The sequence below is a fragment of the Hylobates moloch genome, unplaced genomic scaffold, assembly GCF_009828535.3.
Source record: "Hylobates moloch isolate HMO894 unplaced genomic scaffold, HMol_V3 SCAFFOLD_24, whole genome shotgun sequence".
Classification (NCBI taxonomy): domain Eukaryota; kingdom Metazoa; phylum Chordata; class Mammalia; order Primates; family Hylobatidae; genus Hylobates; species Hylobates moloch.
The window spans coordinates 18,937,861-18,961,517 of NW_026652299.1; the positions used below are offsets into that span (position 1 = coordinate 18,937,861).

The window sequence follows — 23,657 nt, forward strand, 5'->3', positions numbered from 1 at the left end:
GGTCTGAAATATTTCCGAATTTTTGTTTGTTTGTTTGTTTGTTTTGTAAAGACTTCAAACCAAGAGATTTGGGAGCTCTGCAGGAAGAGCTAAGTTCCCTTTGCACAGAATATTCTCTTACATGTATTTAACTGTGTGGTTAATACACTGGCCTCCACCATCCCTAGCTACATGGCACCCTTACTCTACTGTGATCTTGTTTGCATGCTCTGCCTTAAGAATTCTTGTATTTTTTTCTCCTTCATGTGCTTGGTCTGCTCAGGGATATTGTCAGCTCTGTTAATGAGTCATGATTCTGCACATAGTAGATGCTTCATAAAGCATAAAGCATAGATTAGTGTTGGACTAATTAGAGTGGAGGCTCTTTAGGGCAAAGTCTGCTGTTTTCATCCTCATCCATCTACCTACTGGTGCCTTGGGGCACTGTTAATGGAATCGCAGCAGTTAAGGACAGGTAAGAGGTGCTCTCTGGTCATCAGTCTAAGCTGCAGAGACCATGAATAAACTTTCTAATCACCAAACCAAATGCTGCTCCCTTAGGTAGCCACTGGATAATCAGGCCGTCATGGAAGTGGGGACTCCTGAAGAAGGTTTTGAATATAGCTGTGGAATAATTGTTTCAAAAGTATTTTATAACGTTGGGTCCTGGAGAAGCGGAAAAGAGATAGAGCCATGTCATTTGCCAAGGTACCATCCAGAGCAAAACAGTATGCATTCAGGGCAGCTAAACGTTGATGTGCAAGGCAAGTCTAAAAGTTGTCAGGGAAAATAATAATTGCAACAAGGACTGTTGCAGATGGCTTAAAAAATTAGCTGTAAAAATTTCCGACACTGAGGTGAGATCAAATTATGATGGACATATTTTTTTAAAGGGCCTCTAGGAGAACATTTGGAAGGCACACTGTCACATCAGCAGGAAGGCTGAATGCAGATATTATGTTTTATCTTTGTAGCCCAAAATGGAAATAATGGCATAATTAATTAAACACCAGCTTTTATCAAAAAAGATTTTGTCCTTGTCTCGAATTTTTGTGAATCTAAGAAATGACCATATAATACTCAGTTATATAATATGCAGTTATGTAATATTCAGTTTTATAATAAATTCTTAATGGAATTGAATGAAACTTGTGAAATGTGAACCCAGGGATCTGCCACAATCTCTCTTGATGGGATTCTGGAGGGGCTGATGAAAAATCACACTTCTGAGTGTGGCAAAAATGTAAGTCTATTATGTGAATAAGGCAAAACTTTGGGGTTTTTATGGAAGATCATTTGGCTTCCACAGAAAAATTATTTTCATAAGGCTCCAAGCTATTTCAGAAAATTTCCTGGAACTTCCTTTTGGAGATCCTTATGCATACCTGTGAAATTGCCTTATTACCCAACAGAAGGAACAAAGCTTATTCACCTGATTATGTCTGTTCAGGGTCATATTAAAAATGCTTCTCTTAAACATGCCCCAAATCCTCTAGAAAGGTGAACTTACTTACAGGAAATCAGAGGAAGTTAGAATATCAAAAGATACTCGGATTTCATAATAACTCACTCCAGGTTTGCTTCCCTTGTGTTGGGCTTAAAGGGAATCAAACCCTGGGCCCAGGGCCCGCCTAAGACAGAGTTGAGGGAGCAGAAATGGGGCTCTAGGAAGCTTTCTAGAAGCTGTGAGGTGAGAACAGCTCTCCAAAGTGGAGACAATTTGAAAACAAAACTAAAGCTGAAAAAGCAGTAAGTTCTTTATCCGAGAAATCAGCCCAGCATCCAGTCCACTAGATTTGAGGGAGGGTGATCCCTAAACATGGCCAGGTCCAAATAAGCAGCCAGCCAAAGGGACAGAGTGTGGCAGAACCCAGAGAGACAGTGGGCTAGAGCAGGCGAGGACTCACCGAGACAGGGAGCGGCCAGGGCAGCTGTTGGTGTCCCTTCTCTCGGATCAGGTACTGAACAGTTAAAACTTCTCTTTTGTGCAGATATTTGGCTTTTAATAGTTGGAGGGGCTGGGTGCCATGGCTCATGCCTGTAGTCCTAGCACTTTGGGAGTCTGAGGCAGATGGATCACCTGAGGTCAGCAGTTCAAGACCAGCCTGGCCAACATGGTGAAACCCCGTCTCTACTAAATAGCCAAAGGCTCAAATGCACCTCAGTCTCCAGTCTCTGCTGCTATCATTAACTAGAGAGCTGCAGAATCAGTCACTACCACCCTAAAGGGTCCACTCCACCTTCATCCTGCCAGATAAAGGACAGCCAGTCCTTGGCACAGTCTGTTGAGGGGGACATTTCTCTGCCTTGAGTTACAGATACAGAACTGCACAGAGAACATAAAACTGACTGACTGAAGGCAAGTGAACCCACCAAATATTACCGACCCAATATGTAGTTCAGGCACTGACTGCCCTGGCATTCCAGGTCCCCAGAGCTTAGCTTGGTATTTTACACCTGTATGAGGCGTGCATTCTGTTATAAATTGTGATACATCTTAGCTCTAAACACAATCCCCCAACGCCTGCCCTTGCATACAGTGACAGAAAGCAAGTGTCTTTCTTATGAAGCTAGAATCTTCAGTGGGGTTGTCACCTTGGGCTGTTGACATAGCCACTACATATACATGTGTAAATACATAGAAACATGCATATTTCTTGAGTGGCTACCCTGTAGGCTGCAGAGAGAACTGTGTCAGCCAGGTCAGTGTCAGCAATAATAACAATCTCCAAATGAATCATGGCCCAAATTCAGTATAAGTTGATATCTTCCTTGTGTCAAATCCAAAAAAGCCATTTCTTTTCCCAGAGTAGCTTTCTTCCAGTTGAGAATTTAAGAAGCCAAACTCCTTATACCTGGTTGGCTTCATCTTCAACAAGTGGCTTCCAAGGTTGCTGTGCTGAGTTGGCTGCATCAAGCCAGTGGAAGGATAAAGAGCATGGAAGACTTTATGAGGGAGGTATTCCTGAGCCAGGCAAGAAAGGGCAGATGTCACTTTTGCTCAGGCTCCATGACCTAGAACTAAACATGTCATGTGGGCTCACCTGTCTGTAAAGGAGGCCGGGAAATGCAGGCCAGCCATGCACCCAGAAAGAAGAGGGCCAAGGTTCCCGAGGTTTTATGACACCCAGCTAGTCCCTGCCACTGGGACAACGTAGAAATTAAGGGATTGGCCTGCGTTTTCATGGAGCTGATCGTCCTGTTAGGAAGATAGAACCTATACAGAGAACAACTCAGTAAGAGTGCACTTTGGATAAAGGACCGAAATGAGAGGTAGTCCAATCCCTCAAGGCAGGGAATCCACTGTGGGTTAGAGAGAATAGATGACTTTACAGGGGGGGTTTCAGTGTGGCCCTGAATACTGGACAGGATCTAGGGGCAGGAGGAGGAGAGTGTGCCATGGAAAAATGGACAAAACATCAACTCAGACGGGAGAGGGGCACAATGCAGAGACAGTGAAGCCAGTCTGACAGGGAGGATTAGACTGTCACCGTCAAAGGAAGCATTTGAGTAAAAAGATCCCTCACTTACCTCTGGTTTGAAAATGTGTGAAATTAGGAGTCTCTATCTCTGAAACCCAGTTGAATCTCAGTTACTGAGACAGTGTGACAGATGACACAAGGCCTATTTCAAACCTATACTCAGTAGTCCTGCTACTTTTCATGTCTAAAACAAAAGAAGTATGTCTAACTCCAGAATTCATTGGGATTTGCAGATTAAAGACAGGAAGTTTAAAGTATTTCGGATGAGATTTTATTCAGATGAACACTAACAGTACGTATGAACTATACATGGGTATATGATGGAGAATTTGCCCCCTAAGCTGGGGGGCTCCTCTTAAGAGGTCATGGTCTTCTTATGTCAGTTACGCTCTTTTTGACAGTGACTTAATTAAATTTCTAATGTAGACATTCTACCTATTTTTCACCGAAGCACAGGTAATATATTATCAGTATAAAAAGTGGTGCTGTACACACACATGCCTGTATATTTTATATATATATATGGTGAAAATATGAGCCTATTATAAAAATTCTTATCATAAGAAGTGTAGTCTCTTTGGGGTTGTGTGCTTTCACAGTTATTTAAGGGAAGTTGTGTGATATTTACCTATCATTTCCTTGCCTATAGCCTTAACACAAAAGTAGATTTTATTATGTTTGAGATGATAGATAATCCAGTTATCCTGATTGGATCATTATACATTGTATACCTGTATCAAAACATCACATGCACCCCCATAAATATAAACAACTATTATGTACCCATAATAATTAAAAATTTAAAAAATAATAATAATTAAATGTTTAAATTTTTTTTAAAAAGTAAACAGATTTTATTTTATTCTAAGTCAATTTTTATTTGCCTTATATGTATGAAAACTATAACAATGAATGATTCATTTGTGCCTTATTATATAAGAAATTACCTACCACCAACTGTCAGGTATAACAATAAATTGACCTATGTGAATTTCAGCATATTATCCTATTTGTTTTCCCTTCTTAATATGATAGTGCCTCTCTATACCTGTGGTAGTAGATTATATAGCCACTTCTGTCTTTTTTTTTCTGAAAATACACACTTATTGATGCCTATAATTCCGTCATTGGATGTTGTGACTTTGTTAGGAATTTTATTTAACTTCACCTTTTATTTTAGATTCAGGGGGTACATGTGCAAGTTTGTTCCATGGGTATGTCACGTGATGCTGGGTTTTGGATGCAGGTCCTATCACCCAGGTAGTGAGCATAGTACCCACTAAGTAGTTTTTCAACCCATTTCCCCCTTTCTTTTTCCCCATCTAGTAGTCTGCAGGGCCTGTTCTTCCCATGTTTATGTCCATGTGTGCTCAGTATCTAGCTTCCACTATAAGTGAGAACATGCAGTATTTGGTTTTCTGTTTCTTAATTAATTCACATAGGATTATGGCCTCCTCTAGCTGGATTCGTGTTGCTGCAAAGGACATGATTTCATTCTTTTTTATGGCTGTATTCTATGGTATATATGTACCATATTTCTTTATCCAATCCACTACTTATTTGCACCTAGGTTGATTCCATGTCTTTGCTACTGTAAATAGTGTGGCAAGGAACATGTGTGTGCTTGTATCTTTTTGGTAGAATGATTGAGTTTCCTTTGGGTACATACCTAGCAATGGACTGATGGGTCAAATGGTAGCTCTGGTTTAAGTTTTTCCATCTCTCTTTTGCAGACGAGGAATTTGAGACTAAGAGGTTCAGTTACATTCCTGAGATCCTGTAGAACGTGTACCTTTGACAGGGCTAGAACTCAGGTCTCCTGGTCCTTGCCCCAGGACCTCTCCTTTCTCCCACGCAGACCTTCCCTGTTTCAATAAGGGAAGGGACCCATTTGGATAAAAGCCACTGAAACAGCCTTGAAGAGGGCAGGATTTTAGATGCATATATTCATGCAGTAGGTGAAAGTGTAACATCATATATCTGAGAAGTAATAATGAAGTGCGTTCATGAACTGAATAAGTCAGATAGCTAATCCATTGAGGCCTCTTCTCTCAAATCACGTGATATACCACTCAAAATCATTTCTTTTGTTGAATGTCATTTCCCATAACTTCTTGTCCTGTTTGCATATTGATAAATGTATTCTTCGGTCTCACAACATTGTAATTCTTTTGGCACTCTCCCAATCTTTAAAACTTACATAGGGGTGAGTAAAATATAAAGACATCTTTTTGTTTAAACACTACAACGAGCACTAATGGGCTGCTTACTAAGTATGATGTATTTTGTCAGGTTCCAGAGATTGCAAGATGAGATAAATTCTATCTTTGCCCCCAGGAAAGTCAGATTCTAGAGCTTGAATCTTGAATTAGGATTATAGAATTAGGATTATAAAAACTGTCCAGAAACAATGCATTGGTTCTGGTTACCTATGGAGGTCTTAGCTCTGCTGGAGAAATTTGGATTTTCAAAGCAACAGGCAATCAGTTTAGAAATTATTTTCTTTTTTGTGAAAGGACCTCCACAGACACACAATTTGAAGGTCCACTGAGAAGGAGAACTGGCCAACCCACAACAGCAAAAAAATACCTTTACCCTTGCAGGAGGATAGAATACAGCCCTGCCACAGTGCCATCCTTCAGGAGGTGCTGCATAAATGTTTGTTGAATAATCACCTAACCAAGAACTCAGGGCTCACAGAAGTTCAACCTAAAGAGTATTGAATGGGGAACAGAGAGAACGTGGCTCATTTTAGTGGAGTTTGTAGTCCCTGCTGACTTCATGGTAGATATGCTGGGACAGAGTGACCAGTGGGACAGCCCTGACCTCTAAGATGATTCTAACATTGCTCAGTGGCAAAGAAGCAAAGGCATTTCTTAGATCAGCATCAGTATGCAGCAGGGCCTCTCCGGGGAGAAAAAGGAATAGAAAAAACTTTTCAGAAGCGAGAGAGGCACGCTTAGCCGCATTATTCACTTACTCAATTAGATTTTTTTTAGCATCTGGAGCCACAAAAGTTGTAACCAAGACAAACCAGGCTATAAGTGCCATTTTCAAAATGTCATCAGCCTAGCAGAAACATTAGGCATAAATCACAAGTTGTATTGTATTTGCAATTAAACAGATCAAATTTAATGTCCACAGAAAAGCCTTAGTAATTAGTATCAAGATTAATATAGTGAAATGTCTCTGGCTTAGCAGTCCTCCCAAACAAAACTGAAATAAAGAATTCAGTATATAATTGAATAGCACGTGAATATTAATGTACAAAATCCTCAGAGTCCCCAGGTCCCCGAAGCAATTATTTTCTATTCACATTAATTGTTCCTAACAGATGACATTAATGACTTTGAGTTAAAATGTGTCCAAGGTGTCCAAGGGAAGATATTTCACAAGATCAATGCTGTTTAGAAATAAGGTCACTTTTATAATTATCTGCTCAGATTTTAACTACTGCTCAACATAGTAAGGTGAACTTGGTGATTGGTTTTCTTAATATGAATATCAAATGTTAATTTTCATACTACCCAATAAATATATCAGAGTATTCATAGTTTTCCTAATGCTTATTTTTTTAACTACTACTTATATTTTTCTACTACGTATCTTCCAAGGCAGACTGACAGACTGTAAAAGCATCACTATTATTTACAAAATGCAATTTGCATATACACCTATATATACGTGTACGGGAACACTGATAAACTAGAATAAACTTTTTAAAATTAGGACATGTATTATCTAATCTGGAAATGCCAACTCTTTTGAGATTTAACTGTCCAAGGCAGGATTTTGAAACAAATAATTAAATTATCGCTATTCAATGTTTCTGCTTGGTTTTACTTAGAAACTTCACTCACGCCTCTTGGATCTTTCATCCGGAGATTTGCTTTCAGAGGTGGAAAGAAGCCGAAGTCTGACACAGTCACGAACTGATGCTGAGCTGCATGTGAGTTTCCCAGTTGCCTTCAGAACACTTGTTTCTGTTGTTATTTTCCTTCCATCAAATATGATGTCACAAGCGAACCATAAAGTGCATCCTTGAAGCATTGTCAGGCAGATAAAAATACTTTCCTTTCTTGTGTTCTCTGAAATTCAATATCATGTCCCCCAGCTGATATAGTAAGCAGAAAGTGTCATTCTCGGCAAAAATATCATAAATCTTGGCTTTGTCCCCAAGATACCTTTTTTGGATATTGATTACATCTCAGAGTCTCTGAGAAATGGTCAAGGAGCTTTTTATTAAAACCCACGTCCCATATTATTCATCCTACTTTTATGATATATTATGTATGAACTTTTAAAAATTCATGGGCTCTGCATTTTTTTTCTCTAGCTGGGGTTAGCTTTGTGCTTATTTGGCAAAACTTTAACCAGCGTGGCTTTTTAACTCTCGTTGACATAAAAAGAGTAACTTGAAAAAACACAATTGCCAAATAAATATATAATGAAAAATGTGAGGCTTAAAACAATGACATGAACATTTGTGGATAACTGTTTTTTTATTTTACTGAATAATTCTATCAGTGTAGATAGACCATTAAATGTTAATATTCTCAAGTTAGATTTGAATTGAATTTCAGTGGAATGTTGTCACTTTAAACATTCATAAAGACCTAATGGCATCCAATCTATAATATAGCCTTAAAGTCAGGAGTCTTTTTTTTTTTTTTTTTTTTAAGTGTGGAGTTTTTATTTAAAAATGGGAAGAATTAAACTCTGGGCTTCATTCTCTGTCTTTTTTTTTTTTTGATACGGGGTCTCACCCTGTTGCCCTGGCTGGAGTTCAATGGCCGCAATCTCAGCTCACTGCAACCTCCACCTCCTGGGTTCAAACGACTCTCCTGCTTCAGCCTCCTGAGTAGCTGGGATTATAGGCACCTGCCACCACACCCAGCTAATTTTTCTATTTTTAGTAGAAATGGGGTTTCACCATGTTAGTCAGGCTGGTCTCAAACCCCTGACCTTGTGATCTGCCTGCCTCGGCCTCCCAAAGTATTGGGATTACAGGTGTGAGCCACCGCACCTGGCCAACTTCATTCTTTATCTCTGTTTTTTAACTAAAATTGTAGATTTTATACTGCGTTTCTCACAGTAAGAATGTTTAAAGTGTATGAATCATTCAGGGTAGTAATCTAAAATAAACAATAAGGAAAATATACTTTGGATAGTGCAGAAGACAGGTTGTATTTTTGCCTGTTAAATCAACATAATTAAAATAATGTTGCAATAGAAGCTAATACACATTTTTGATGAAGAATTTTAAGAATAATCATTATCACCAATGACAACTCACTGGGATGCATGGCGTTCTGTGTATCTCTGGGAGCTCTGCTCATTGTCAGAGGGCTGACTTGGCATTATGGCATAATGGCTTGGACTTGGGCCAGGCATCAGAATGTTATATTGACAGGGCAACTTGGGCAAGGTATTAAAACCTCAATGCCTCAGTCTTCCCTTTTAGAAAATGAGGATAATGATATTTCTTTTCTATTTCAGAGAGTTGTGGTGAGGATTAAATGAGATAACACAGGAAATGTGTGTACACAGTGCCTGCTAACAATATTGGAACAATCATAAGATCTCTGTTCCTTTGGCCCCCTTCAGTTCTCTTAATATGTGGTACCATGCCACACCCACAGCAAACCACAGCAGAGGTAGAAATGATCACTGAGAAAGGGCTTTACTAATATGTCTCTCCAGAAGCCAGAAGCTCACATCAGTGATCTCTGGTAACAAAGTCCATCCACTTTTGGCTATTGCTTAATGTAGTTACTACTTAGGCGCCAGGCATCAGGGAATGATAGGATATCAGGAAGTGTAAAACAGGGTCCCGTAGGGAGACCATGAACTAACTGATGGCTTAGTTGAAGAGCCAAGACACGTGTGTGTGTGTGTGTGTGTGTGTGTGTGTGTGTGTGTACATACATATATATATATAGTTGTTGTTTAGATGAAGTCTCACTCTGTTGCCCAGGCTGGAGTACCGTGGTGTGATCTCGGCTCACTGCAACCTCCATCTCCCTGATTCAAGCAATTCCCCTGCCTCAGCCTCCCAGGTAGCTGGGATTACAGATGCACACCACCATGCCTGGCTATATTTTTTGTATTTTTTAGTAGAGATGGGGTTTCATCATGTTGGCCTGTCTGGTCTCAAACTCCTGACTTCAGGCAATCCACCCACCTTGGCCTCCCGAAGTGCTGGGATTACAGGTGTGAGCCACTGTGCCCGGCCTCTGTCTCTCTCTCTCTCTTTCTCTCTCTCTCTCTATATATATATAATAGACATTTTTAATAATAGCAGCAACACCCACGTAAAAGTCCCTAAGCATCAGCATTTGTCAGGGGCTGTTCAGTCTTCACAATGATCCCACATAGTAGCTACTTTCATTATCTCCATTTACAAAGAAAGAAACTGAGTCACAGAAGGGTTCAGTAATTTTCCCAAGCTCACAGAGCTAGCAAGTGAAAGCCAGAATTTAAACCTCATAAATGGTCTTGGAGTTCAATTGCTCAACCACAGAACAGTTATTTACTGGAGTAGATAATCCTATGTGATAATCACATGCTGATGAAGGAAACTGTAGGAAAAAAAGAGCTCACTTTGCAGCCAGGATGTCAGGGATTCCGCGTCCCTTATTAAATTCAAACATTGATTTTCCAAGGTGGAGGAAGGTAGGAGAATTTCCCAGTAGAAAGGAGTGGCCGCCTTCTCTTCCTTGCAAGGAATTACTCTGTAACTACCGCTACACGTACACCTACACAGACACTCTCCCTAACTTACGTGCCTGCTGGCAGGCAGGCTCAGCCATTCCCTTTGCCTGGCTCAGCACAGCCCACGTCAGACAGTGAGGTACCACAACATGCTGCTAGGGAACCCACATAAGAGACTGACTTCTTTAATAGCTTCTCCTAGAGGCTTGCTGCGCAAAGCATGGGTCACAGAATAGCAGCATTGAAGCACCTGGGAACTTGTTAAAAATACTACATACATCTCAGGTCCTACCTCAGAATTACTGAATCAGAATCTGCATTTTAACAAGATCCCTTGGTGATTCAGTTCACATTAAAGTGTGAAAAGCCTGTCTTAGAGGACACCTCTCTGCTTAACCATCCTTGCCCCTGCCTGCTCCCACATGACATTCACAGGCTTCCTCCACCTCCCTCAAGTATCTGCCATCACATCAGGGCATCTCGGCCGGGCGTGGTGGCTCACACCTGTAATCCCAGCACTTTGGGAAACTGAGGTGGATCACCCGCCTCAACTGAGGGTTCGAGACCAGCCTGACCAACATGGAGAAACCCCGTCTCTACTAAAAATACAAAATTAGCCAGGCGTGGTGGTGCATGCCTGTAATGCCAGCTACTTTGGAGGCTGAGGCAGGAGAATCACTTGAACCTGGGAGGCAAGGCAGAGGTTGCAGTGAACTGAAATAATGCCATTGCACTCCAGCCTGAGCAACAAGAGTGAAACTCCATCTAAAAAAAAAAAAAAAAAAAAAAGGAAAAAAAACAGAGCATCTCAAGTTCAAGGCCAAAGGAGAAGCAGCAATTCCTTCTCACTCCAGCCCATCTTCTGAGTCCTACTTCTGAGTCATCTTACCCCAACATCTATACAGGAGGTATACACATGGACATGAGTGGGCAAGGCTGCTTATTCATTAAAAGAGGACTGGGAATTGAGTTGTAAAAAGGTATAATTTTAATAGATGTAGTAGGAAGAACAGGCGGGAAGGACGGAGAGAATTGCATGCAAGCCTCCCTCAATACCTTGGGAGAAGATAGAATGTTAACTGTAACCAATAGCCAGGCAGAGGACAAAAAGGCCATTGGAGTTTGGATCTGGACAGCCTGGTGGGACAACAGACATAGTCTCTCTCTCTCTCTCTCTCTCTCTCTCTCTCTCTCTCTGTGGAGTAGACACATCTGTCAGAGCAGAGGCAGTCCTAAATAACAACCACCACGCTGCGTACTTAAACAACAAAATATGAGAGGACAGAATGGAGAAAACAGAAAGCACACAGTAGAAGTAAAGCCTGATGAGATATTTCTGAAAGTTTGCTCAGTGCACATTCCAAGTGCCGACAGCGGATGAGGCTGAAACGGCAGTTGCTGCTCTTTGACACAACCATTTGTTGTAGGCATCTGTGGAGACACAAATATGATCTCCCCTTAACTAAGTTACATCCGGCAATAAACAAGGTCATAAATCAATAGATATTGCTGAAAGCCTGTTTTTAAGACAAGTTTCTCCTTTCAATGATATGTAGAGCCAAATTTCAGGGGGAAGAAATAGGATAGTAAAATTTCTTGGCATTTTTAGATCACTTAAAGAGATTGTTATGCAGCAAAAATGAAGTATTGATAGTAAGGCAGATGCCTAATACTGAAAATCTAATGTTATTAAGCATTATAGATATTGATTAGAGAGTAAATTAAACATGCCCTATATACTGATATAGGAGTTTAATATTTACCGCAAATACTGCAGGATCATCATTACCTTCCTTTCCCAAGCTGGCGTTTAGTCACCGTCAGTTGGAATTGCATTTGGAGAACAGTGATAAGTACTCAGGTACTGAAAGGCACCCACAAAGTGTCAATAAATTGTATAAGTAAGAGGCTTTGCCACTCTGCAAGTGACACAAAGACAGATGGCTTCCCATCAAAGAGTTTCTGAAACAAAGCTTTATATAAATAGGAGACAGGAATTAGACGGTAATAGAAAGAATCTGTTCTCAGTGGTTGGGATGTAAATTAATTTAGCCTGTCCAGTTCGTAGAGCTTCATCTGTTACACGAGGGGCCTATAATGTGGCTGTCAAGATGTGTTTGGAGGTTTACAGCTTTATTTGTCACCCTTGCCTTATGCAGAACCACTAGAATTCTAACAGCTTGAACCTTCCACTAAAAACCCAGATCTACTTGATGTGAGGGTTATTATCATGTGGATAGCCAAATGGTAACAAGGACTGGATATGAAAAGCACTATTATATTTACAGCGGAGGCTCATGATACCTGAGTTTGGTGTCTGCTGTGCATGGCTTCCTGTGAGGTAGCACAGATAGGCAATGGGCATCTTGTTGTGGACTTAGTATGATGCCATCAGAACCAGAGGAAACTGTAGCAGAAATCTCAGAAAGCAGCACCCTCTATAAAGAGGACATTAAAGACCACGGAAGTTAGAAGTCTTCCTTGCTCAAGAGTGCATGCTTAGTGGCAGTAGGTAGCCTGGGATCCAGACCGCTAGACGCACAGCCAGTTTACATGCTTTTGAACCCCGTAGTCAAAGATGTGACTCTGTCTTCGTCCTTTTGTAGCATTCGAGTCATGTTTTGATACTGATTTGATATTCTCACCAGTATGGCTAGATTAAATAAGACCACCCTTGTGGTACTTTTGCCTAATAATGATGGCAGCTTGTAATAATTGAACACCTACTAGAGGCCAGATGCTGTGATGTGCTTCACAGCTAGACCCTCGTTTAGTCCTTGCAATAGCCCTATAAGATAAGCAATAGTATCATGATTTTCTTTTAAGAAAGAGAGTAAATAGTTTCCCCATAGCCACACAGTAGGAGGCAGAGCCAGGATCTGAGTCTATAATTTGACTCCAAAGTCTACCCCTAACTATCATACCATACTATACAGACAATCTGCAGCTTAGGGTAGTTAGACAGGATTTTTTAACTTTGTGATGGAGCCAAAATACACATTCAGTAGACACTGTACTGTGAGCACCCATACAACCATTCTGATATTCATTTTCAGCACAGTATTCAATAAATTACATGAGATATTCAACAGTTTATTATAAAATAGGCTTTGTGTTAGATGACTTTGTCCAACGGTAGGCTAATGTAAGTGTAGGCTGGGCTGAGCTGTGATGTTCTGTGGGTTAGGTGTGTTGAGTACATTTTCAGCTGATTTGCCACTTACCATGGGTTTATCGGGATGTACTCCTGCCATAAGTTGAGGAGCATCTGTATTCCCATCTACCTCACCATAAGATTGTGTTGATATTTACTCTCCTCTGAGAAAAGCCCTTGCTCAGAGCTGTCCTGCTTTTTCAGGAACACCAACTAAATACAAAATCGGCCTTGAAATGCCCTGGCTTGGGGGCTGTCATCCCTGGTCATCTCTGTCCTCGAAACAGCTACAGCAGCAGCAGTGAACTCTCTCTTTCAAGCACCTGTAGCGAGTACTCCAGTGGCTCCTCCTACACGTGGCACGATGGGAAGAACCTCAGGAAAAGGGTAAGGCACTGTGGCATCAGACTGAACCAGAAAAGAATCCTCTTCTAGTAGGATTTGGTCATGAAGGTGAAGGGCAGGTGGGAAGGGTAAGAAGGAAGCCACCATTTGCTGAGCACCTGCTCATGTATTACATTGACCTCCTTTCATCAATGCCATAGCCTCATAAAACACTATTTGACTATAAATTGGAGGGCAGCATGGTGAGATGACAGAGACCACAGCTTCAGTGTAGATAGGCATATTTCTACTTATATACATGCCAAGAGTTCCTTTACCAGGATTTTTAATAATTACTACTACTAGAATGACTCCCATCTGCACAGTGGACTTGCAGAGCTGGAGGTTCCTTCGTGCTTTGAGTAGACATCTTTGTACACTGATGTAAGGGAGATATTTGAAATAGCTGTTTTATCCATTCCCTAATGTTAGAGAAAAGGAAAGAGCACACGAGAATAGAAACCCCAGATCAGAGTATTTGGAGGTCATTTTTCTACCATTCGGAAAAATTTAGTTCACGGTTTTAGCAGTGTAGAAACCAAGAAAAATCCAGAACTCCCGGGAGATATTGATTAGGGAGTAGCTTTGTCATCCTCTGAACAAGAACTCAGAAGATTTCAAGTTTGCATTTAGGGCTTATTCCCTTGGACTCAGACTTCCAATGCAAAGTATAGAGCCTGCTGCATTATCAAAATTGCTCCCTCTAAGGAGTTGTCAGGCGCTCTGAATAATGATTGCTCCGAGCCTGGTTGGGAACAGACTGGAAAGATGGTCAGGGATGTTTCCTCGCTTTGTGAATTTTGCTGGCTCCCAGAGACCCTCACTCTGCTCTTTTCACTTTCATACCTCTTTGTCTCTCTCCCTCTCAAAGGCTTTTCACTTTCTTTTATTTTTTGGCTGGAATTCTTCCAATTACAGTACCTTTTGATGTTCTAAGGCAATCTCTCCCCTGAATGAGGAGAAAGAAAGTTCTTAAGGCACTTCATGGACACTCAGATGGCTCTTCTCTGGATCCTTAATAGGGCTCTGTCATGGTCATGGAGTACCAGTACACCTGTCATATCTCACAGTGAACGGTCTTGTTTCTCAGGGACCTAACAAGCCAGACCCAGATTCGTGAAGACATTTGAAATGTGTATTACTTAAGAAACTTCCTGCAGTTTCTTACTTTGTGCTGAGTACTCATATAGTGTTAACTTACATAATAAACTTGTATCATATGACTTTGAATATTAATGATATAACAATTTGAATATTAATGATTGATTATGCTTTTTGAGCTCACAAGTATGTTTTTTTAAATAATTGTGTAGAAACAGAAAGGAAGCCTGTATGAAATGCGCTAACCTGCCCTACAGAGGAATTTGGCTCTAATTGATGAGAAATTACCATATGCAGCACAGCCTTTTAAGGACTTCAGAAGCATTAGATCATGTAATGCTCCCAGTCGCCTATTAAGTAGGGTCTCCTATTCTCCCCATTTCACAGAAGAGGACACTGAGGTGCTAAGAAGTTAAGTAACTGGCCCAAGATGCTACAGGCAGTACATGGCAGAGCCAGGCTCCAGAAGTCTCCAGAACCCACATTCTTAATTGTTCTTTTACACTGGCCTTGTTGAATCAGCCTGAAACGTGGTGAGGTTGCTTCAATTATTGAGATCAGTTTGCTCCCATTAAGACCAAGACACCCTTTAGAAAAAAAAAAAATATATATATATATATATAATTCTTGTCCAGTCGAGAAATGAAAGAGGACTGTGGACATTAAACACAGGCCTGCACCTCAGCAACAGCATCTTTTAGTCAACCACACTGCTTCCCAAGAGCAACTCTCTTCCAACTTTCGCAGCAAAGGATGGATCTGCCTGTGGGAAATGCCAGCTCCTCCCCACCACCACTCCCACAGGGCATTCACGTGTCTCCTACCCCCAAGCTTCAAGATTGGCCTAGACTTTTCTCCAGTTGTTAAATAATATAACCTCCTATAGAGGACTGAAGCAGGAATGTGGCTAATCTCACCGGGCAGAGAGCCTGGGCCCTGGGAGGTTTGCAGCCGCTGGCTCTGGGGCAAGTCGCATTGCAGCACCAGGCAGGCTCCAAAATGGCAGAAAGGAGGCAAGGCAGAGGCTGAGCATGTCTTCTTGGGGGTCAAACAGATCCACATTTTTCAAGCTCCTGTGGGGTACTTTGGCCTGGTTTCTCTTATTTATTGGCAACATGACTATCAGGATCATGGAAATTCTTAGAAACTTACACTGTGGCAGCTTCTTTCTGGTGGAGCTATAATACCCAGATTCACTAATGGGATTTCTTCTGATTTCTAAAGGAGTTTGTAATGGTACAGGGAAGAGGAAGTGGGGCAGCATCACTGAATAGCATCTACTGCCAGCAACTTCTGACGGTGGAGAATTTCCTAAAGAAAATTTATAATTTGATTTAAAAACAAATAAATGTGTGCATTGTTGATAGCAAGAGTAATTTTCACGAAAATGCCTTAGATGTGAGCAAATGTTTACAGTGTACTAAGAAGCCCAGATTCAAATGGAAGTTTCTGACATTTTTTTCAACCACTGCACATAAGCGTGTGGGGCAGGGAGGAGACTGATGTAGCCAAAACTGGTATAGAGTGCATTTCTGAAACCCAGAGCCTTCTCTTGAAGCTCTTTACCATTAATCATATAGCCATATAGCCTTTTTTTTTTTTGAAATGGAGTCTCGCTCTGTCACCTGGGAAGGAGTGCAATGGTGCAATCTCAGCTCACTGCAACCTCCACCTCCCAGGTTCAAGCGATTCTCCTGCCTCAGTCTCCTGAGTAGCTGGGATTACAGGCACTCACCAACACGCACAGCTAATTCTTGTATTTTTAGTAGAGATGGGGTTTCACCGTATGGGTCAGGCTGGTCTGGAACTCCTGACCTCGTGATCCACCTGCCTCGGTCTCCCAAAGTCCTGGGATTACAGGTGTGAGCCACTGTGCACGGCCTATATAGCCTTCTTAAGAAATCATTAGGTCAGCTGCCTAAAGTCTGCAAGTGCCATTTAAGAAATAGTATGGGGTAACCTGTGATCTCTATTATGACACTGACTAAAGTAAAGGGGAGAAGAGAGGCTAAGCTTGGCTTTATATATAGCATCAGTTAGGAATGCAGGCTCTGGGGCCAGACTGCCTGGGTTCATGTCCCCTCACGGCCACTTTTGAACTGAGTCGAAACCGACAGTACTGTAGAAAGAGCCTGAGAAACCAGAGTTCATACCTTTGCTCCAGCTCTTTCTGTGTGATCTCCGACAGACCCGACAATGAGTCTCTGTTGCCTGTTCTGAAGATGGAGTGAAAGCACTCTGTAAATGGCTGGTATACAGCAGAGGCTCAGTAAATGTTAGCTTTTTTTTTCTCCTTCCATTTCTTATTAGCAATACTATGAAAAAATTATGAATATATAGAGCACAGCCTTTTCTCTATGTCGTTTCCCATACACTTTTCCAAAGCTGAGGCTGGCATTTGGGAAGGGTGACGGGCAGGAAATTGACCTGTCTAAATTTGGTAGGTGAATAATTACTATCAGGTTCTAACAGTGAATGCCCAGCTGCTCTGTGTGTGTGTGTGTGTGTGTGTGTGTGTGTGTGTGTATGTATGTGTGTAGTAACTTAAGAAAATTTTCAGAGATATCTATTGTCTACCAAATAAAGTTGTGAAGTCACAGAACTATCAAATGTGAGCATAAAGATATGGACCAACTTACTTTTCCAGCTTTACCCTCTGCACCTCTCATAGACACTCTGCAATAAGGCCATATCATCTTCTAGTCATTCCCTCAATGTACCTTGAATGTACTTTCTGACTTAGGTCTTTCCCATCCCATTTCTCCCACCTAGAAATCATTTCCCCCACTTTTAACCTAAGGCAAACCTATCTGTCTTTCAAGAGCTAGGTAAGTTTAAAAGAAAAAATATATATACGTTTCCTATATGCCTTTCTCCAAATCGACCTGTCTGTGGCCTCCCTCCTCTGAATCTCCAGAGTACCTACAACATTTGCACTCCTCATTTTCTCCCTTGACATACAGTTAGTTGTGGCCAATTCTCCTCTCCCCTGCTGGGATTTCTCCCTTGAAGACAGGGCCTTTACCTTCTGTTTCTTTAGATCACTGTGCTTCTTAGCACAGGACCTGGCAAAATCAATGTTTGCTGCATAGTTTGTGAATAAATTAATTCACTAATTAATGTGGGCATTTATATGTGAATACTTACCAACCACTAGCACAAATTAAGTCCCATGATGGACTTTTCCTTTTATATATTTGTGATCTACATGGTTCAATCATTTCTGATGTCTACTTTTCTTTCCTAGCAATCATCACAAAACTGGGATAAAAGGCTAAGTATTGATTCTTCGCTCCCAAGTGGCTTTGCTAGTCCTACAAATGAACTACCTCCAACTCGTATCAAGGAAAGCCACATTTTGGAAGGGCTAAGAAAGCTACAGAAGCGAAAAGTGTTACTTGAACCCCCATCGGTGATAACCAAATGGGGTTATAAAGATTGCATGAACTCGAATGAAGGAATATATTCTCCTGGAATTAAAAGTAGCAGCCTCAAGGAGTATCCCCCCTGCAAAACAGCTGACCTGGGGAGCCACTGCAAGGAACCCCACAAGACATTTGTTTATGACCTAGATTCCCACGATGATGCGGACGATGACTCCTCCACCTTAGCATTGCTCCAAGCAGTTCCAAACCAGAGCTGCAGGCCACATGGCAGTAAATTAACCCACAGTGTTTCTGACAGTCTGTTTGGCTGGGAGACAAACAGAAAACACTTTCTGGAAGGCACATCCTCAGTTTATCCCAGGGAAAGACCTGAAAAGCTGACAAGTTGTGCCAGCAGCTGTCCCTTAGAGATGAAGCTATGCCCAAGTGTGCAGACGCCTCAGGTACAGAGGGAGAGGGGCCCACATGGCCAAGGCCATGGCCGCATGGCTCTCAACCTCCAGCTTTCAGACACCGATGACAATGAAACGCTCGATGAGCTGCACATAGAGAGCAGTGATGAGAAAAGTCCTTCAGATGTGTCATTGGCTGCCGACACCGATAAGTCCGTGGAGAACCTGGATGTCTTTGTGGGGTTTGGAAAATCTCTATGTGGGTCTCCTGATGAGGAGGAAAAACAAGTGCCCATCCCTTCAGAGACTAGGCCAAAGACGTTTAGTTTCATTAAGCAGCAAAGAGTTGTAAAAAGGACTTCTTCAGAAGAATGTGTGACTGTGATATTTGATGCGGAAGATGGTGAGCCCATTGAATTCAGCTCTCACCAAACTGGAGTTGTCACTGTTACCAGAAATGAAATTTCCATCAATTCAGCTCCTACTGGACCCAAGGCAGAACATACTGAACTTTTACCTCAGGGAATTGCTTGTTTACAGCCACGAGCTGCTGCAAGAGACTATACTTTCTTTAAAAGGTCTGAAGAGGACACTGAGAAAAACATTCCAAAAGATAATGTAGATAATGTTCCCAGAGTGCCCACTGAATCTTTCAGCTCCAGGACGGTGACACAAAATCCTCAGCAGCAAAAGCTGGTCAAACCAACACACGCTATATCATGCCAGAGTAATTCCAGGTCTTCGGCGCCCATGGGCATCTATCAAAAGCAAAATCTGACAAAAATACCTGCCAGGGGCAAGTCTTCACCTCAGAAATCAAAACTAATGGAGCCCGAAGCCTCCACACTACTCCCTTCATCTGGCCTGGTGACTCTTGAAAAATCACCAGCCTTAGCTCCTGGGAAACTCTCACGATTCACGAAGACTGAGAGCTCAGGGCCCCTCTTTGAATTACGACCAGATCCACACATTCCAAAACATCCCGCCCAACTTCTGCACAGCTCCAGGATGCCCAGCAGGAGGGACTGGGTCCAGTGCCCCAAGAGTCAGACTCCAGGGTCACGGTCAAGGCCTGCCATTGAGTCTAGTGACAGTGGAGAGCCCCCCACGAGGGATGAACACTGTGGCTCTGGGCCAGAGGCAGGGGCGAAATCCCCTTCCCCTCCGCCCCCTCCAGGCAGGTCCGTCTCCCTGCTGGCCAGGCCCAGCTATGACTATCCACCAGCACCTTCATCCACCAAGTCCGAAACCAGGGTCCCCAGTGAAACAGCAAGGACCCCATTCAAATCGCCGCTGCTGAAAGGAACCTCTGCTCCAGTTATTTATTCTAATCCGGCCATGACAGAAGTGCAGAGGAAGAAATCTTCCGTGGCCTTCAAAAAGCCTATCTTCACTCACCCTATGCCCTCCCCAGAAGCAGTCATTCAAACCCGATGCTCTGCTCATGCCCCTTCCAGCTCCTTCACCGTAATGGCTCTGGGGCCTCCAAAAGTCTCTCCGAAGAGAGGTGTCCCCAAAACCTCTCCTCGCCAAACACTTGGGACCCCACAAATGGACACAGGATTACAGACTCCCAGGATTTCTCCTTCAACCCATGAGCCACTGGAAATGACGTCCTCCAAAAGTGTATCTCCAGGGAGAAAAGGACAATTGAATGATAGCGCCTCCACACCCCCCAAGCGTTCCTTCTTAGGGGTGAACGAGTCACCATCATCTCAGGTCAGCAGTTCCTCATCGTCCTCATCACCCTCCAAAAGCCATAACAGCCCTCATGGTTGTCAAAGTGCTCATGAGAAAGGACTGAAAACTCGCCTTCCGGTGGGACTCAAAGTGCTCATGAAGTCTCCCCAGCTGCTCAGGAAAAGTTCCACCGTGCCAGGGAAACATGAAAAAGACAGTTTAAATGAAGCCTCCAAAAGTTCCGTGGCTGTGAACAAGTCTAAGCCAGAGGACTCCAAGAATCCAGCAAGCATGGACATCACAGCGGGTGAAAGAAACGTGACCATATCGGATTCACAAGCACAGGACAGTTTAGCTGATGGGCTTCCCCTGGAAACAGCACTACAAGAGTCATTGGAAAGTAGCATCCCTGGGAGTGATGGAAGGGATGGGGTAGATAATAGATCCATGAAAAGATCCCTTTCCTCCAGCAAACCACACCTAAAACCAGCTCTGGGCATGAATGGCGCCAAAGCCCGCAGCCAGAGCTTCAGTACACACTCAGGAGACAAGCCTTCCACGCCCCCCATGGAAGGGCCAGGCAAAGTCCGAACTCAGATCATTACCAATACTGCCGAGAGAGGCAATTCTCTTACCCGGCAGAACTCTTCCACGGAAAGCTCTCCCAACAAGGCCCCTTCTACTCCCGTGTTGGAGAGTCTCCCCAGTGCTGGGAGGCCCTTGGGGCACCCCTCCTCCAGGCAGGGCTCCCTGGGGAGCTCAGGCAGCTTCAGCAGTCAGCATGGGAGCCCAAGTAAGTTGCCTTTGAGGATCCCTCCAAAGTCTGAGGGACTCCTCATCCCACCTGGAAAGGAAGACCAGCAGGCCTTCACCCCGGGAGAGTGCCCCAATGCCAATGTGGCTGTACTTGCGGAACCAGGCAGTGACTGCCACAGGTGCCCACCCACCCCAACAGAGTGCCCTGAAGCCCCGCAGAGCCCAGGGAGGACTCAGTATCCAAGCACTTTTGAAACAAGCAGTACATCCAAGCTAGAAACTTCTGGAAGGCATCCAGATGCCTCTGCAACTGCGACTGATGCTGTGAGTTCAGAAGCCCCCCTCTCACCCACAATCGAAGAAAAGGTCATGTTGTGCATTCAGGAAAATGTGGAAAAGGGCCAAGTGCAAACAAAGCCCACCTCTGTGGAAGCAAAGCAGAAGCCTGGGCCTTCTTTTGCCAGCTGGTTTGGTTTTCGGAAGAGTAGACTTCCAGCTCTGAGTAGCAGGAAAATGGACATCTCCAAAACCAAAGTAGAAAAGAAAGATGCAAAAGTCTTGGGGTTTGGAAACAGACAACTAAAATCAGAAAGAAAAAAAGAGAAAAAGAAGCCTGAACTACAGTGTGAGACAGAAAATGAGCTTATCAAGGACACCAAGTCAGCAGATAATCCAGATGGCGGTTTACAAAGCAAAAATAATCGGAGAACACCACAAGACATTTACAACCAACTGAAGATTGAACCAAGGAATAGACACAGCCCTGTTGCATGTTCAATGAAAGACACCTTCATGACGGAACTCTTGAACAGGTAACTCACTGGAAAAGCAGGTAGCAATGTAGAGGGGTCCCTCCACCACCTTAAAAAGAGTTGTTTGCTTCCTGTGCATTAAAGGCCGGTCAAGCATGTTTTTTCATAGAAGCAGAAATGAATAGTAGCAGTCTTTTATACATTAGCCAGAATTTAAACAATGAAATTAAAGTTAGCAATAAAATGATCATTTAGTCCATGTTACTTTGTTAACCAAACCAATGGTCTTTGAAATTAAAGAATGGTAAGTTTTATCAGGGTTGATAGCAATTCCACCTACACTAGGAGCTATGCATGTACCCAGATGGCGTGAAATGGAAGGAAATTACACATACGTTTTAAAGCATGCCGATTTCATTGATTATACCTAGCAAACATATACTTGGAAACTTTCCAGAAATAATTATATTTCTTGCCGCTCTTAAGCTAAAAATGTAGTTAATAATCACTCTTCCGTGGTTTTTATTTTGCCACTCTCCACAAGAAATCACAAAAATAAAAAATACATTATGATATTGTCAAATCTAAATCGACATGCTACTAGAATATTTGAAGATTTGATCAAGGCCCATGAGAAACCCTTATCCCTCAAAGGTTTAAAGACAAAGAGCTGCAAAGAGGTTCCTTTAAATCTTAAAAAGATTGGGAAAAGGAGAGTGATTGAAGAAGGAGCAAGGTAACTTATCAGAGGAATCACTTTCTACCTGCAGAGTTGATAAGAAAGCAGCCCCACAGACAGAAAGTGGATCAAGTAATGCTTCCTGCAGGAATGTGTTAAAGGGCAGTTCTCAGGGCTCCTGTCTCATCGGCAGCTCTATCAGCAGTCAAGGAAACCACAAGAAAAACATGAAAATCAAAGCCGATATGGAAGTACCGAAAGACTCCCTGGTAAGTGCTCCACCATCCTGGGATCAAGTGCTACAATGTGAGATGTTCTGGCGGGGGTCTTTCTACCGTTTGCTAATGACAGTGTATGGGTAAGAGATTGCAATTGGGGGAAAGAGAAGGTCAGTGAAAAAGGATTTGTAAAAAGAGAGAGAAATCCTGGTGACAACTGCAGCAGAGAGCTGGCAGCTGGACGTTGAGTGGGCCTGGCTCTCAGGAAATGCTGCTTTTCCCAGCTGTTTTCAGAACGATGAGTATAATCGCAGTGAGTCCAGGCACATGATGCTACCGGTATCGTCTTCAAATTACACCACGGGGCTGGAAATTTGCTCTGATGATTAGTTCTAACATCACCAGCAACCAACAAGGAACGAACATGATTTTAAAAATAAAAGTGCTGAACAATTTAAGAGAGTATTGCCTATTTTGAAGATTTGATTTAAGCATTGTTCATGTTTTGTGAAAGTTGTATGTACCAATTCATGCAACTTAGACAGGCTGTTAAGACTAAGAAATCTTTTTTGGAACTTGGCTCCCTATCATTTAGCCTATTGTGAGGTCTGGAACTCAGGGAGTAGACTTCTTTTTAAAAATTAAAAAATAAGGCCGGGCGCGGTGGCTCACGCCTGTAATCCCAGCACTTTGTGAGGCCGAGGCGGGCGGATCACAAGGTCAGGAGATCGAGACCATCCTGGCTAACCCGGTGAAACCCCGTCTCTACTAAAAATACAAAAAATTAGCTGGGCATGGTGGCGGGCGCCTGTAGTCCCAGCAACTTGGGAGGCTGAGGCAGGAGAATGGTGAGAACCCAGGAGGCGGAGCTTGCAGTGAGTCAAGATTGTGCCACTGCACTCCAGCCTGGGCGACAGAGCAAGACTCCTTCTCAAAAAAAAAAAAAATTAAATTTACAAAAGCACATCAGTGTGGCACCA

At 42.6% G+C, this 23,657-nt stretch overlaps 1 protein-coding gene across 6 annotated transcripts in view; it reads left to right on the plus strand.

Moving 5' to 3' along the window:
- Window positions 1-23,657, plus strand: part of NCKAP5 (NCK associated protein 5) — a 998,748-nt gene that overhangs the window by 868,825 nt on the left and 106,266 nt on the right. For all 6 annotated transcript variants that reach the window (XM_058434310.1, XM_058434311.1, XM_058434312.1 and 3 more), the window contains 4 exons: window positions 7,309-7,410; window positions 13,534-13,716; window positions 18,062-21,840; window positions 22,551-22,728. In XM_058434310.1, the coding sequence (XP_058290293.1) occupies window positions 7,309-7,410; window positions 13,534-13,716; window positions 18,062-21,840; window positions 22,551-22,728 (4,242 nt within the window). The remainder of the gene's footprint in view (window positions 1-7,308; window positions 7,411-13,533; window positions 13,717-18,061; window positions 21,841-22,550; window positions 22,729-23,657) is intronic.